Genomic DNA, 18,071 nt, shown 5'->3' on the forward strand with positions numbered 1-18,071 from the left:
TACAAATAGGTAAACTGGTAACCTACTCCATGCTTTTAGACGTCATTTTTTGTAAACGAAGTCAGGTCTCTCTAAGGCATTGTTTTGTTGTATATACTAATAAATATTTATTTTTTAGTAAGTGTTTTTCTTTTCTATTGAAAAAAATGCACATTGGTACAGTCAAGGAATTTAAATTCCGACCCATTTCGTACTTTGTCACAGTGACAATCAATATGAAAGCCGCTAGAGACCTCATACGGTTGTCACTGTGACAAAGTACGAAATGGGTCGGAATTTAAATTCCTTGACTGTACAATACAGCTACAGCCTTTTGATCACGAAAGGACGTTATTTGACAGAATGCAAGTGAGACAGCTCTCTTTTATCTGTTTTTCATAATCGATAAGCAAAAAAAACGGTACTACCAGGTTTATATCTGCAATGTGTACTTACTTAATAATTGCCGCATCTTTGCTATTTGATATTCGGGTTAAAGATATTTATTATTCTCAAAAGAAATTAACATTTCACTTAATGAGACTTAAAAACTATTTACATACATGCCATGCAATTGCGCCCGTGAGCATTGAATTTATACTTAAATTATTTACATTATTTACAAATATCACAATAACAAAATTCACACAGACAATAGTGGGTAATTATTGCACTTGTAATAAATAGAGGGACGGGTAGAATACAATATGCGCACGCACAGTGCACTTCGCGCTCGACTATTGCTAAGCGCCAGGGCCGGATTCAGGTGACAGGAATATTAGTGATAACATGGACCTTTAACTTGTTTTTAAAAATGTTAAATGATTCAACCTCTTTAATATTTTTTGGCAAACTGTTATATAACCGTGCTCCTTCAAATGTAATATTTTTATTACCATAGGCTTTAGTCCGGGGAAAGGGTACGGACAAATTATCCGCACTGCGAAGGATCCTTCGGCCTTTTTGTCTGTTAGTAACAAAAGCTGTTTGGCAGTGGATTTGTTTTTTTATGATCTTCCTGATTAAAATACATGTATTAAAATAGTATAACTGATTAAGGCTCATAATTTTAGTTTCCGCATATATGTTTTTAGTAGGAGTAAGGAAGTCATAGTGGAACAAAACTTTAATTAATTTATTTTGTGTAATTTTAATATCCTTTAAGTTAGTTTTAGCGGAACTACCCCATATTTCTATGAGGTAGTCCAAGTGTGATTTTACTAAGGAATTATAGATGTTGTAACGGACTTTGCTCGGGAGACATCTAACTATGCCACGTAGGGATCCTAATAAAGATGACAGTTTTGATTTTAGTTTATTGATGTGTGGTTTCCATGTCAAGCCACTATCCAATATCAGACCTAGATATTTCTCCTCGTAGGATTGTTTTAAATTTACATTATCAATACGTAGAGGTGTATGTTGTCCTATTTTTTTTTGTTTTTAGGTTTAAAAATTATATATGAAGTCTTAGAAGTATTTATGGTCAACAGGTTGCATTGAAACCATCTGTGTAGATTACCAAGATCTTTTTGTGCTGTTTCAATAATGTTTTGAATATTAAGGGTGAAATTAAAGAAATGAAAGATGATATTCAATAAACTCATTTATCTATTATTTACAATAAACAAACAATAAAAGAATCACAACTCCAAACAGATACAGAAAATATCGAACATACAACCAAGTTAACAATTCCTACGCTGTAGAAATGAACCAACATAATAAAACATTTGCAACACTAACACATTGCACAATGCTTGTTTGGGTTTAGTGAGTTGTTACTAGTAACTATTTATTTTTTGTTAATTTTATTGATGAATGGTGTGTTTAATTTAATTTACAATATCTAAGTTAAAATTACCTATCTCATTTTTTCTTTAACAACAGGAACATTAAAAAACTACAACCCACTAAAACCGAACGCATCATAAAAGTTTCCAGTCAAAACGTAGCACTTTGTCAATTAAAAACAAAGATGCAAACAAAAGTCGACTCTGTTAATAACCAGCAAAGTGGTGCATTTTGCTAAAAATGTCACATAAAAAAAAAAAAAACACATTATCCTACCTACAACCTAGCTATTGTACAAACCTCACTAAGCTACTTTTTGATATTTCCACTAGTCTAGTTTTGTCTTTGGCAAAATTAATGATTCCTCCTTCGTGACTCGTATGAAATGGGATTAAATGGAATTGAAGCGAACAAATGGACTTGCAATGTGCCTGTGCCCTGATCACAAAGAAATAACTGAAAGTTGTTGCGAGTTGTCAAAATGTCTTTGGCCGTTTTTGTGCAAATTTGGTTCAGCATTTGTTTTTCTATTCTGAAAAACAAATGCAACCGATTCTTTGGGCAAATACGGTCAAAATGCGACCTTTCAGACATACTTTGAATGGCGATGACATCCTCAGTCCAAACGTCAACGCGAATTCACCCGAACCCGAGAGACATTTTACCAACTCGAAAATATATACGTAAGCGATTATATGCCTCTGCCTTATTGAAATAAGGTCTATCTTGTTATGAGCGACTCATTCTACCTCAATCAGTGTGCCAGGGGACCGCAACCAGCGGAGACCTCCCAGTTATTGGTAAGAAAATAAAAATCTTTGTGATAGGGCACTGCTCAAAGAGGCTTCTACTGTAACAAACCTAATGTTAGGGCCCAGTGCAGCGGGTAACTGTTTCGTTTGCTCAAACTTTGGCACCGCGGTAACCTAGTACAATAAAATTAGGCCTTCCATAACAAATATCTTCCGTGAGCGATATTTTACAAAACCAACGGCGATTTGCTAAACACAGATACACCAAGTATAACTAGAAGAAAGCACTTGATTATAGTGTAACTAAATGATTAAATAACATTAAAATTCACGATTGTTGCAAAGGGCGAGTACACTTATACTTATTTTAAGGGAAATTAAGTGATAAGGAGCTATGTACATAAAGATATAACAATAAACCCGTTTTCAAAATGCACTACCAATCTTGCACCGTTGTTAGGGCAAAAACATATTTATAGGCCACACGGTGATTTCAAATTACTAAGTTTGTAAATGTGTCCGGAAAAATGAAGTCAGTCTAGCTACTCGTATGTCATACATTAATCGGAGTGAAAAATGCTTAGCCTAAATGTAATAATATTGCGTTTGGACCTATAAAAGTTTTATTTTTGCCCTGAAACCTGAACTATGTCAATTCGACACAAAAATAGCCCGCGTCTAATATCAGATAAGGTAAACGTACTGGTGCTCGACGCGGTCCCAGTACATATATATCATCTTGAAACTTTAGTCATTGTCAATAGAGGTGGCAGCAAGGTGTCATCTATTGGGCATTAGCATGTCGAGCACTAGTACGTTTACTGCCTTAAGTGCCTTATTCCGATTTGTGTCAAATGAAGCATACAATTTAGCTTGTCACATAAAAGGAAACCTAACAATAAGTACGCAAGTAACTCACCAATTGCACCTTGAGCTTCTTCGCCGAAGACTAGAATATAACCGTTACATATAGTCCGAGCCTAATTAACAGGAGATAACATTTCACTATAAAAAGATAATAAACATGTCGAAAATTACTTAATTAATTAACGTTCCGCATCTTAAACTTAGGTTGACAATGCAGGTGTGTTGTCGGTTTATAACAAAGACTCAATAGCAAATGATTGCCTTCGTATCTAGTACGATATCGAGATAATAATAGAGTTAGATCAAGAAAAGTCTGCAGCGATTTTGATAGCATACGCAGTGCTAGGGTTATTTATATGTCATAGTGTCATAAAAGTTTGACGTTTAAAATAACACTTGCACTGCGTGTGCTGTCAAAATCGCTGCAGACTTTTCTTGGTCTAACTCTACCTATTTATTTATGGCTTGAGCTTTTGTTGTTAGCCGACTATTTCATATTTCATAGACCGAGGCATAAAAAGCATATTTTCTATCTGTGCTCCACACGTTCATATTAGCCAGATTTTACTTCTATTTGCCAGAATTATGGCAGTTTATATTTGGAATTTTTAGATAACTGACGCTCATTTATATGCCTCGATACTAAAGATCTATTAACTTTAACAAGATTTATGAATAAAATAAATCAATCAACATGAATTGGCAAGAAATGCGAACACACTCAAACCGAAATCATTTGCGATGGCAGAGTACTAACGAAACAATTCATTCAAATAACAGCCTTGCTGTCTTAGCTAGAAAGTTCAGATTATCATAACAGCTAATATTTGTATTAGCTGTTATGATGATCTGAACTGCCCAAAGAAATCGATAATAATTTCAACTGTGAGCCCCTTCGGTGTCAAATAATCAATTGACCTAATGAGTTTTTTTGTGGTAGAAATTAGACTGTTAATCGTAGTTTGTCGAAGTTGCTTGTATGGAATGTTTGACAGTTTGTTTTTGCGTACGGCATGGCAATCCGCCGTTATATGTAGTTTCAAAACATAAGGAAAAATACTCATTGGGTTAAATGACGAAGTGGACAAACCGTAGCTTTTGATCGATTATTTTAGTAGATGAAACGAGGGTAATAAAATCACTTTACCGTCATTTATTCATAGATTTGCCTTATCTGTGGGAATGTCTGTAGTCCTACCCTAACATTACTAGCACCTCGCTCTAACGATCTATCACATTCACAATTACGTAAAAACAGTAAATGCTCTTACTTTACCACGGCGAACTAAACTTTTGAAATAAATAAATAAAAATGAAAATACAAAGAAGAATAAAAATAGTAGAAAATCATAAATTGATCATACAATGCTCTTAACAAGTCAAAATTAAATTATTATGAAAGAGGTCTAATGAGAAAATAAATCGTAGAGTCATAGTCCTCAAGACGAGTGACTTGCAAAACCATAGATGCGTGAACCATAGACTCTTAATACAGCCCGAATACATGAACGAACACAGTATAAAACTAACGTCACAACACCACACAACAACACGACATGTAGTACAGTCATTATATCCAAAAAACCGACCCTACCCGTGAATAATTAGTTCTTGGATTTTTTTTTCGTAGGTCCCTCGGGGGGGTCACTGGGAGTGTAAATTCAAAAAGTAGGCTTAATCAGGCTCCTGCGTATATTCGAAAAATGGTTTTTTTTTCAAAAAAACGGTTTTTCTTCAATAACTCGGCCATTTTTGATTTTACAGTAAAACCGTAAGGACAAAAATTGTAGGAAATTTGATTCTCTACAAGTTAGTCCAGTCATTATATCCAAAAAACCGACCCTTCCCGTGAATAATCAGTTCTTGGATTTTTTTTCGTACGTCCCTCGGGGGAATCACTGGGAGTGTAAATTCAAAAAGTAGACTGAATCAGGGTCCTGTGTATATTCGAAAAACGGTTTTTCTTGAATAACTCGGTCATTTTTGATTTTACAGTAAAACCGTGAGGACAAAAATTGTTCAAAATTTGATTCTCTACAACTTTGTTTCCCTTCATTTATGCCGTAAAGCGTGGAACATAGGAGATAATGATAATATTTTGAATTTGTCGCGTTTTTCAGGTTTAATTTCTAAAATATCGATTTTGGGGGAAAGAAGGTGGGAACCAAAATTGTTCAGAATTTGATTCTCTACAAGTTTAGTCCTCTTCATTTATGTCGTAAAGTTGAAAATAAACGAGATGTTGAAAATATTTTGAATTTGTCGCTTTTTTCAAATTTTATTTCCAAACTATCGATCCTAGAAGAAAAATTGTGAGGACTTAACTTGTAGAGAATAAAATTTTCTAAAATTTTTGTCCTCACGGTTTTACTGTAAAATCAAAAATGACCGAGTTATTCAAGAAAAACCGTTTTTGGAATATACACAGGACCCTGATTCAGTCTACTTTTTGAATTTACACTCCCAGTGATTCCCCCGAGGGACGTACGAAAAAAAAATCCAAGAACTGATTATTCACGGGAAGGGTCGGTTTTTTTGGATATAATGACTGGACTAACTTGTAGAGAATCAAATTTCCTACAATTTTTGTCCTTACGGTTTTACTGTAAAATCAAAAATGGCCGAGTTATTGAAGAAAAACCGTTATTTTGGAAAAAAACCATTTTTTGAATATACGCAGGAGCCTGATTAAGCCTACTTTTTGAATTTACACTCCCAGTGACCCCCCCGAGGGACCTACGAAAAAAAAATCCAAGAACTAATTATTCACGGGTCAAAATCTATAATGACTGTACTAATGACAACATTCGCGATATAAGTAATGTTTAGTAGGTATAAATCGATACACCAAGTGAACGATTGTTCTTTAAACGTATTTGTAGTTTTTACATCACTTTTAGTACTGAAGTGTTAGTGTGTAAATAAGTTAGTTCGACGCGGTATAGTTGAATCTAATTGTGACTATGATGATATCCCAAACACCCTACCCTTATCTAAATGTTGTGTTTGACACAAATATGACGTAGACAATGCCTTGCAGACATACAAACTGGTTACAATAAACCTATACTATCATACATGAATAATCACATATTTACCAATAAATTAAATATTACAGACGAAGGGCTAAGTGAGTAATTCTTTTATTTTGTGCCATTTTTATATTGTAACCTTTTTTTGCCACTTTTGTATTATATCTACTCAGAATTAAGAGCTCTTTCGATCCTAATGGGATAAAAAAGTTTTTTTCCTATTGTGTTACCATTGCCCCATATAATTTGAACGGCGGTAACAAAAAGGAAAGTTTGAAAAATGTATGGGAATTTTAGGACACTTTTTTTCTCCTATAAGGATGAAAAGGGCTCGCGATCCTGACTAGAAATAACACAAAAGTTGTAAAAAAGGTCACAATATATAAAAATGGCAACAAATAAAAGAAACGCTCAAGTTAGTATAACGAATGATTTGATAAAAACTTAAATACTGCCCGTAGGACTGCTTCACGATCAACATTAAACAGTATATTTTGTTGTATTCAATGGATGGAATTATGGATAGGTATTAATTATCCAGGGCATAGTTTCATATCCACATTATTGCACGTTTATTTGAAACATAAATTCTGCGTGTCTTTTCTTTATTGGATAAAGCTTCAGCACGCTTTGTTTATGAAAGAAATGCTTTGAATATAATTGGTGTCACCTGCGACACACACTGGTTTCTAGAAATAAATTATATTAAATTACAAATAAATAACACGGCAGTCGACACTGCCCTTCAACATAAGCGTAAAATAACACATAATCCATCAGTCTAGGTCTTCTTTCACCTTTGGAATGAAGACAAAATGAAGCTTTTCGCCAAACCCGGGTCATATTTTCGTGATTTCGCAGATAATATTTTTAACAGTTAAATCCTTTTGAGATCTCGATTACCTTTCTGGGTTACTGCAGTATTTTGTTATTATTATTTAACTTCAAATCGTAATCTCAAAAACACGCCCCTTATGATGTATCTCCTAAGCGTTGACGTAGATTACTCGGGCCCCTATTTTGACCTGTACGAGTATGTTTGAGGTGTTTTCTGAGCAATATTATTCTTAAAGTTTGTTTTTAAAGATGATTTCTCCTTTTTTCATCCATAAGCACATCAGATTGATGTCTTCAGAGCATCTGAATAATTACATTCCATCTGACCTGACGTTTTATTTAAATATGGGTGTCTTTTTCTTCTGACCTTGCTCAGAAATGGATCCAAACATGTTTGTTTATATAACGGCCCGTTCTGAGCTTGAGTTGTCCTACGTTCCGACGGGAACCCGGGGTTCCAGGGGCTAACTGAAGGCGGTCTCGTTGGGAACGTCGCTCATGGTGGTGTGCGCCATGTCCGTTAATATCACGCCAGATAGCGCTTCTAGAGATTGTCGCACCTGGAATAAGGGAAAACCATGGGTTAATCGGACGAAATACACAGAAAAAGCATATTTTACAATAAAAAGTTACGGAAGTTAGATGACTCTTTGGGAAGTATTGCTCGGCAGTGGTAATTATAGTCTTACATGTAAAAAAACCGGACAAGTGCGAGTGGGACTCGCCCGCCGAGGGTTCCGTACTTTTTAGTTATAGCGGCAAAAGAAATACATCATCTGTGAAAATTTCAACTGTCTAGCTACCACGGTTCGTGAGATACAGCCTGGTGACAGACGGACGGACGGACAGCGGAGTCTTTAGGGTCCCTTTTTACCCTTTGGGTACGGAACCCTAAAAAATATACAGGGTAATTTTTGGACCGTTAGCTATATTGTGCGAGGTGATTATAGGTAGATCATACTGAACAACTTTTGCTATGGGACCAACCCCGAAATCCCAAAAAAAATTGGTCTTCCCATAGAAAATGTCGACATCCATTCGACCAAAATCTATAAAACGGCAAAAAAAAAATTTTGTGATTTCGAAGTTGGTCCCATAGAAAAAGTTGTACAGTATGGCCTACCTAATCACCTCGCACAATATAGCTAAATAGTACAGTCATTATATCCAAAAAACCGACCCTACCCGTGAATAATTAGTTCTTGGATTTTTTTTTCGTAGGTCCCTCGGGGGGGTCACTGGGAGTGTAAATTCAAAAAGTAGGCTTAATCAGGCTCCTGCGTATATTCGAAAAATGGTTTTTTTCCAAAAAAACGGTTTTTCTTCAATAACTCGGCCATTTTTGATTTTACAGTAAAACCGTAAGGACAAAAATTGTAGGAAATTTGATTCTCTACAAGTTAGTCCAGTCATTATATCCAAAAAACCGACCCTTCCCGTGAATAATCAGTTCTTGGATTTTTTTTCGTACGTCCCTCGGGGGAATCACTGGGAGTGTAAATTCAAAAAGTAGACTGAATCAGGGTCCTGTGTATATTCGAAAAACGGTTTTTCTTGAATAACTCGGTCATTTTTGATTTTACAGTAAAACCGTGAGGACAAAAATTGTTCAAAATTTGATTCTCTACAACTTTGTTTCCCTTCATTTATGCCGTAAAGCGTGGAACATAGGAGATAATGATAATATTTTGAATTTGTCGCGTTTTTCAGGTTTAATTTCTAAAATATCGATTTTGGGGGAAAGAAGGTGGGAACCAAAATTGTTCAGAATTTGATTCTCTACAAGTTTAGTCCTCTTCATTTATGTCGTAAAGTTGAAAATAAACGAGATGTTGAAAATATTTTGAATTTGTCGCTTTTTTCAAATTTTATTTCCAAACTATCGATCCTAGAAGAAAAATTGTGAGGACTTAACTTGTAGAGAATAAAATTTTCTAAAATTTTTGTCCTCACGGTTTTACTGTAAAATCAAAAATGACCGAGTTATTCAAGAAAAACCGTTTTTGGAATATACACAGGACCCTGATTCAGTCTACTTTTTGAATTTACACTCCCAGTGATTCCCCCGAGGGACGTACGAAAAAAAAATCCAAGAACTGATTATTCACGGGAAGGGTCGGTTTTTTTGGATATAATGACTGGACTAACTTGTAGAGAATCAAATTTCCTACAATTTTTGTCCTTACGGTTTTACTGTAAAATCAAAAATGGCCGAGTTATTGAAGAAAAACCGTTATTTTGGAAAAAAACCATTTTTTGAATATACGCAGGAGCCTGATTAAGCCTACTTTTTGAATTTACACTCCCAGTGACCCCCCCGAGGGACCTACGAAAAAAAAATCCAAGAACTAATTATTCACGGGTCAAAATCTATAATGACTGTACTAAAAGGTCCGAAAATGACCCTGTATTATAGTAATATACTTTACTGCCGTGGCGCAGCGACCCGAAGTGGATCTTGGCCTCTGACACTAAGGAACGCTATGCTATGCTATAGTAATATCGTTACTGGTAAATTTCCAATAGGACTTTCAACTTCGGTAGCTGTTTACGAGTTGTCTTATGGTATACTGTTACGGCAGATGTCGCTAGGCGCTTATAAGTGATATGGACGATATGGTGGAGGTATGTACCCTACGTAGTACGTATAGGGACAGGTACGGTACCTTAGTGAGCAGCAGCAGGTTGGTGGTGAGGAAGGCGTGCAGCTCGGCGGCGGCGCGGCCGTGCAGCCGCGCGCGCCAGCGCACCAGCTCGCCGTACAGCTGCGAGCCCGACAGCGCCGCCAGCGGGTCCTGCCACACACCGATAACCTTTTCTCAAAAATGGACGGCAAAGTCGACTTTGCCGTCTAAAAAATAGTTCGCGAAGCGCGTAGTTTATGGTCAGTCAAAAATTAAAAAGTTAAAAACATTGCAGTCTCGATTTTGGGACTGCAACGTTGCATACAAATTCCATTATTTGTCGTGTTCCAAACTTTTTAAAAGTTGAAATGGCCATATCAAATGAAGGCACAGGCCCATTAAACAGCCAAACAGATGATTAGTACCGCGACTATTTAGTTGTCTCAAATAGGTTGGCGTATTTTAGGCAGAAAAATACACTACAATTTTGTTATAAAAAAAATAAAAAGGCAGCAATAGCTTTTTTCTGTGAAAATATATACGTAAGAACGTTGCTTTTGTAAAATATTTCTATGATATTTATATTTCTTGCACCATTTTTGAGAAAAGCACTATATATGACTCGGCTGGAAGGCTACTTGCTGGCTTCGGATTCAATTAAACGGACTCCCAAGGTCGTCCGTTTAAAACGAATCCTCAGCACAAAACAGATAGGTACAGAAATCAATCTACATACAAAGCGCGCTCGAGCAACGCACACATAGACACTGCTCACGGACACGATATCTCGGACCAGTTGGGACCAGTGCGAGCGCGAGTGCCATCCGCTTGAGACACGCGTCTGTGAACTTTTTTGTGCAATAATGGAGAAACAAAACAAAAAGTTATTATAACTGTACAGTGGACGGTTGTTTAAATTCAACATTAAACGGTGAATTGTCGTTTTTTGAGCTACCAGTGGTTTCAGAGAGAATGCGTATGCGAATTTATTACATTGTACATGAGAATGCGAATTTATTACACTTAAAAATATAATAATCGTGTATTTCGCCAACCTCGGAATCATCGCAAGATATTTTCTGTGGCAAATTTGTAATATAACAATGACAATGACATTAAAATTAAAATACCCATTTGAGTTATTAATGTTATTTATATTTCCATTCTTCCCGTTTCATCCTCAACAATAAATCGAACAACTAAATACGAGATACGATATGATAGATACGAGTGCCACTACCACGATAGTTTTTTGTGCATAAGTCATAGTTCGCAACAATCGCAACCCTAGAGCGACCGCCGAGCGTAGGTATGAAAAGTAAAGTACATACATGTGATTGACTTCTGTACTTATCTATTTTGTGTCCTCAGCCTGCAAGTAGCTACTTCCGAGCCTCGACAATAATGTACTATTAATACAGTGAAATTTCCATAATTCGGCACTTCGATGCTCCGTTATACCCAGTAACCCGGCACTAACATTGGGGTGATAACACAAATGATCATTCTACTTCTAATTTACTATGTCACTGTCACTTCAACCTCTTTATAAATGGCTAAGTTCCAGTTATCTACAAGTAGAATTTTATATTAATTTAGTATTTTAGTTAAACGTATTTCCGCGAAATATGTACTAAATAAACACATCAAAATAATATACAGATTTCAAGTGATCTGACTCTCTTGTGTCAGCATTATAGTGCCTGATTAGCGAGATTGTACTGTATAAACAACTTCCACATACAAATATCAAATACCCACACAAATAGACAATTATTAGACATTGACATAAGTCGAAGTTGCCAAATTTATCATAAATTCATTACCGTAGCGATATAATGTGCGCTACATCTACCTCCGGTGTTACCGGTTACATGGCGACCCTGCCCTGTGTGTGTTCGTGTGTACTGTTGTGTGGGTTACCTGTTCGTCCTGCGTGACGCGGTGCAGCCTGTAGGCGAGCAGCGCGGCGGAGCAGGCCAGCGCGAGCGCCAGCAGCAGCAGCAGCAGGCGGCCGCAGCGCGCCGCCCGCCGCGGGAGGCACCGGGGCGCGCCGGTCAGCAGCGCCGGCTGGATCACCGCTGCACCCGCTCAAATTATAAACAAAGCACATGAGTGAGTGCAAGTTATCCGAGGACGATGTCGTGGACAGGGCGAAGTGGAGAAGGTTAAGCAGGAAAGCTGATCCCGCCACCATGTGGGATGGATAGCTAGGAAGAGAGAGAGATTCATAACATTTAACGTTCTGAACGCCACAGACGGCAATTGACGTCGATGCAAAATCGTGGCAACGACGCCAAAGACGGCATTTGGCGTCGATCGGTTTTTTATAAAAATCTCAATAGATTTTCATCAAAAACCGCATCATAAATAAATACTGAAAAACACCCCACGTTTAGGTTGGCATTATTTATTTATTCATTAAACTAAATTTTACCCCCGCAGCGTCAGTAGCACGGCAAATGGATGCGCCGTTTGGCATTCAAAAGGTTAAAACTTAGAGATGACCGAAGTCGATACCGGTTCAGAAAATATATGTTTTCAACAGAGAAGTGTAAGGGTGGTATTCCATCTGTCCAATATCTTAGTCGTGTCATTTCGTCTCACTATCTCATTGCAAAATGTGAGAAAAAATACACTTTGGAAAGGTGGAAAATACCACCCTAAGCTGTCCATACAATTTTTGAAGTGAAAACTAATTTAGCGGTGAGATGCACTTCTTGTGATGGGGAAAAAATGTTAAACTCGCGACAGGTCAAGTGACCGACAGATTGAAAATTCCTAGGACGGACACGTGACCTGATCGAAAAACTGTTACTATGTCTCAATGTCTCATGTGTCGTGTGTATGTCTGTGAGTATGTAGTTTAAGTTCGATTGTTACTATATCATTGAGTTTTCTCTTCTGCCGGCACTCCCGGAGTGCAACCCGTTGTTTTTTTTGTCTCCCGGCTCACCTGAGGTGATGATGGCTTCCGACTCTCTCCGGACGGGGGGAGCGGGGGTGTGGTCGCCGCCGGCGCTGCTACTGTCGTCTTCGGGGGAGTCCGTTACGTCCAGCTCGACTTCTGAGGCGCGTAAATCCTGGAAAGAATACCGGGTACCCATTAATAAATGGAAAAACATAGGAGGGACATAAGCGTGGGCGATAATTTTGTTCAACGGTAGTATTGCTGATATGAATATGGCATGTATACCTGTGGAGTGGGCGCCGCTCGCTCGGGCACTCTCGCCGCCTTCCACACGTGGGTCATCAGCTTGTAGGTGGAGTCCCGCGACAGCAGGGACCCGAACACGTGCCGCTCGTCGCGAGTGCACACGCCCACCGCGTTGGGGATGATGCGCGCCACCTTCTGTGTGTGCCTGTGTGTGTGTGTGTGTGTGATGCCACATACCTGTGGAGTGGGCGCCTCTCGCTCGGGCACTCTCGCCGCCTTCCACACGTGGGTCATCAGCTTGTAGGTGGAGTCCCGCGACAGCAGGGACCCGAACACGTGCCGCTCGTCGCGAGTGCACACGCCCACCGCGTTGGGGATGATGCGCGCCACCTTCTGTGTGTGCCTGTGTGTGTGTGTGTGTGTGATGCCACATACCTGTGGAGTGGGCGCCTCTCGCTCGGGCACTCTCGCCGCCTTCCACACGTGGGTCATCAGCTTGTAGGTGGAGTCCCGCGACAGCAGGGACCCGAACACGTGCCGCTCGTCGCGAGTGCACACGCCCACCGCGTTGGGGATGATGCGCGCCACCTTCTGTGTGTGCCTGTGTGTGTGTGTGTGTGTGATGCCACATACCTGTGGAGTGGGCGCCTCTCGCTCGGGCACTCTCGCCGCCTTCCACACGTGGGTCATCAGCTTGTAGGTGGAGTCCCGCGACAGCAGGGACCCGAACACGTGCCGCTCGTCGCGAGTGCACACGCCCACCGCGTTGGGGATGATGCGAGCCACCTTCTGTGTGTGCCTGTGTGTGTGTGTGTGTGTGTGATGCCACATACCTGTGGAGTGGGCGCCGCTCGCTCGGGCACTCTCGCCGCCTTCCACACGTGGGTCATCAGCTTGTAGGTGGAGTCCCGCGACAGCAGGGACCCGAACACGTGCCGCTCGTCGCGAGTGCACACGCCCACCGCGTTGGGGATGATGCGAGCCACCTTCTGTGTGTGCCTGTGTGTGTGTGTGTGTGTGATGCCACATACCTGTGGAGTGGGCGCCGCTCGCTCGGGCACTCTCGCCGCCTTCCACACGTGGGTCATCAGCTTGTAGGTGGAGTCCCGCGACAGCAGGGACCCGAACACGTGCCGCTCGTCGCGAGTGCACACGCCCACCGCGTTGGGGATGATGCGCGCCACCTTTTCCTTGGTGATGCGGAGGACTGACGTCGTTGGTATTAGGAGCTGGAAAGAAAAAGAAAATGTAAATTGTAAAATGATGGATTAACTCACTTTTTGAAGCAGAACTTCCAAGTTATGCAGCATTAGTTGCGTTCTCCACATACATCTAGCGCGACTTCAAGTAAAAACTCGCGCGCGTGAACGTAACTTGTGCTAGACCGCCAGGTGTAGTAAGCATTTCGTAAGGGAAAGTCGAAACAGCATTCTGAAGGTGATTGCGGACAGATTTAGCTGCCCCATAATGTGGCATTGGATGGAGCAGGTCCGGTCTACTTTGACCTGTGCCAAGTAGGTACTGGGCCTAGTATTGTAAAAATTAATTAAACATAGTATAGGTAACTAACATAGCTTTTAAGTTAATGTAACTAACCATTTATGGACTTCTGGGTCTGAAATAAAGATGTATTTATTTATTTATTTACCAATAATCTTTCAGGAATCGAAGACAAATACTAATCAAATCAAATCTCCGTATGACCCTTGAAGGTATCTTGAACGAAGATTCTTAAACTGTTGTCGGTTAGGTTAGTAACCGTTTTGTATTATTCTTCATATGATTCGAATTTAAGAAACGGAATATTTTTTGCACTGAAAAATGGTTGACAGCAGCTTTGCAGCAATAGCCGAAAAATTGTGTAAGTATGTAGTTACATTTTACAATAGTTTAACTTGTTATTTAGCAAATTATTAGCTCGATAAGCAATAATTTAATATTAATCTCTAGAATAACAACAACTTTTAAATGGCTAATGCAATAATCGTTACCTAATAAGCATATATTTATACTGACCTAATTGAATTTACCATAAAACTTCACATCCGGCAACACGTGCCTAAAATCGGCTTATTCGGCTCAACTCTGACCTAATTTAGGCCGAGCTGTGTCGACACGTTTTTATGCGGCGATGCACTTACGCGGCTTTAGATCAAATTGCTAAGCTAGACTTGCCCGAGTTCATATTTGATCACTGGGTGGCATACGGATACGAATCACGTGGCAAACTTAATCCTACTAATATTAAAAACAACATAAACAATAAAATATATTGGGCCCAATACATTCCAGGACTCTTCTTTTTCCGCACAGACTCTAAACGAAACAAAAATTGCTGAGATTTGGATGAAATTTGGCACCATTCGCCGTTTGGAAAAATTATGAATGATACTGTAAGAAAGTGAAAAAAATTATACAGAATATATATGAATTTTGGGTTTTACTCGTAGCTGATTACTTAATATTTTTATTTCTCCTAACTAATCTTAAGAAAGATTGTATTTCTATGGCTTGTAGGAAATATTCGTTGCCACAATACACAAGACTCGTGTGGTCAATGTCTTAATAGTGTCAATTTTTTACACCGGAACTATTAAAATGTTTCGCAACGTAGTGAAACTTATCTAAAAAATGTTGAATCACTAATCTACGATGTCGCTCTAAGTTTTTAATTAAAATTCCTGCAAACCAGTTCCGGAAGTGTTACTAGTTTACGATAACAGGTAGGTATTTACGCGAGGATTGTCGGCCTTGAGGGTCGGAAATTTTTCTTTATTATACATTAGGCACACGTAAACATGTAACATATGTAATAATCTGTATATCAATGAAGGCGCAGCAAATAATTTAAAGGTCATCGCATGCTTGAAGCTACTTCCGAAAGCAAAGATAATTTCATTTACTTAGGTTAACACCTACTGATATGACATAAATTTATTTATTTCCGCTACCTAAAGGTTGTCTGGAAGAGATCGCTTTTTAGCGATAAGACCGCCTGTTGTTTAACCTCTTCTTCCTGTATTATTTGTATTGTATTGTATTGTTAAGTTACTTTTAATGTTCAATTCCAATACGTAGGTAATCAAATACACAGGAAATTTTTCATTTGACATCATTTCATTTCTCAGTGGTGTTTTTTTTGGCAACTAAAACAATTAGCTAAATATTCTAAATCATCATTGGATGATACCATGTTTGGTTTAACAGCAACCGAAGCCAAAGGCTACTTGCATTTTGTGACACGAGTGGATTTGCAAAGGTCATTATTGCACAGCGTAAGTGTTCAGTCTAATGTACGTCTAGGCCCACTTGCACCATTCCACTAACCCGGGATTAAGCGGTTAAACCGTTAACCTAGTGTGAAAATGTACTGGTAACCATGGTAACGCCAGGTTTAACCGGTTAACCCCGGGTTAGTGGGATGGTGCAAGTGGACCTTAGAAATGGCAATGACAATCTATGGCTGTCCCATACTATACTCTGTATCTTTAGGTATTTAAATAAAAGTAAACAAAATCTACCCTCAAATGGCTCCTTAATTAGTTGAGGGTAGATGAATACATTACATGATCAAATAATGTAGGTTAAAGTCAGGCCCCTATTTCACTAACGTGACAGGTGCGACAATTCGACAAGTCTCATTGTTGCTGACGTCACAGGCATCCATGGGCTACGGTTATCGCTTACCATCGGGCGGGCCGTATTCCTGTTTGTCACCATCATTGTATTATTTAAAAAAACTTTATTATATCGGCAATAAACAGGTATTTCTCTTGTGATGTTTATGATGATAATGATGACAATTGTCACAAGATTTCAAAGAACTTAAGGTAATTCTTGACAGCAAATGAGTTCTGTGTCGGAATTTCGTGACAATTTCTTGTGACAATTGTCATTAGCTTCGCAAAATAAATACTTATTTACTGGCGATATAGTGGAGTTTTTTTTAATTAACATGTTGGTGGCAAACAACCACACCGCCCGTCTGATGGTAAGCGGTTACCGTAGCCTATGGAGGCCTGTGACGTCAGTAACAGTGATGTCGACAAATGCGACATTTGTCACGTTGGTGAAATAGGGCCCAGGTCGTTCAATGACAGAACCAGGCGGTTTTTGTATTTGGTTGGTGAACCAATAGAAACACAATAAATTTTATAACCACCCGAAAATTTAAAAATTGTCTGTCTAATTTTATTTAAATACCTATAGATACAGACTAACCACTTAGCATAAACAGACTACACAGATCTACCTAGTCCCAATCTAAGCCATAATTAGGAATGGCGACTAATCGAAAGCAATACAAATATCGCACCAACCTTGGTGACATATCCGAACACGTTGGAGTAGAAGGCGAAGTAGTTCTTGGTGATGTAGAGGTGCCCCTGCAGCAAGAGGTCCCCCACCAGAGCGCATGAGTAGTCTGAAATCAAACAACAAACATATTCAGTTCACATACTTAAATAAATCGCCATCGCCAACAAACTGTCTCAATCGCCAACAAACTGTCTCAATCGCCAACAAACTGTCTCACAGTTTGGCGAAACATTAGATTAAGGTACTAAATATTTTCTGTAAAATTAAAAAATAATATTAAATTATAGGACATTTTTACACAACTTGACTAAACCCCCACGGTAAGCTCAAGAAGGCTTGTGTTTATATATCGTTGTTACCTACAACAGTTGTAGGTAACAAACGATATATATAATATATAAATACTGAAATACATAGAAACCAACCATGACTCAGGAACAAATATCTGTATCTTCATACATATAAATGCCCTTATCAGGATTCGAACCCGGGACCATCGGCTTCATAGGCAGGGTCACGACCCACTAGGCCAGACCGACCGGCTTTGTGTATTTTGTATACTTCCCATGCGTCACGGTTTTTAGGGTTCCTTACACAATTACTAAGACTCCGCTGTCCATCTGTCTGTCTATCCGTCTGTCTGTCAGGCTGTATCTCATGAACCGTGATAGCTAGGCGATTGAAATTTTCACATATTATGACGTATTTCTGT

The 18,071-nt window shown here is 39.0% G+C and overlaps 1 protein-coding gene across 1 annotated transcript in view; it reads right to left on the reverse strand.

Moving 5' to 3' along the window:
- Window positions 1-1,572: 1,572 nt before the first annotated feature.
- LOC134669490 (uncharacterized) overlaps window positions 1,573-18,071 on the reverse strand; it is a 106,842-nt gene continuing 90,343 nt past the window's right edge. The window contains exons 7-12 of the mRNA XM_063527077.1: window positions 17,362-17,465; window positions 14,074-14,271; window positions 12,842-12,968; window positions 11,809-11,975; window positions 9,928-10,056; window positions 1,573-7,821 (exon numbers count right to left, since the gene is read on the reverse strand). Of these exons, the coding sequence (XP_063383147.1) occupies window positions 7,726-7,821; window positions 9,928-10,056; window positions 11,809-11,975; window positions 12,842-12,968; window positions 14,074-14,271; window positions 17,362-17,465 (821 nt within the window). The 3' untranslated portion in view covers window positions 1,573-7,725. The remainder of the gene's footprint in view (window positions 7,822-9,927; window positions 10,057-11,808; window positions 11,976-12,841; window positions 12,969-14,073; window positions 14,272-17,361; window positions 17,466-18,071) is intronic.

Source organism: Cydia fagiglandana, chromosome 12 (genome assembly GCF_963556715.1).
Source record: "Cydia fagiglandana chromosome 12, ilCydFagi1.1, whole genome shotgun sequence".
In the NCBI taxonomy this organism is placed as follows: Eukaryota; Metazoa; Arthropoda; class Insecta; order Lepidoptera; family Tortricidae; genus Cydia; species Cydia fagiglandana.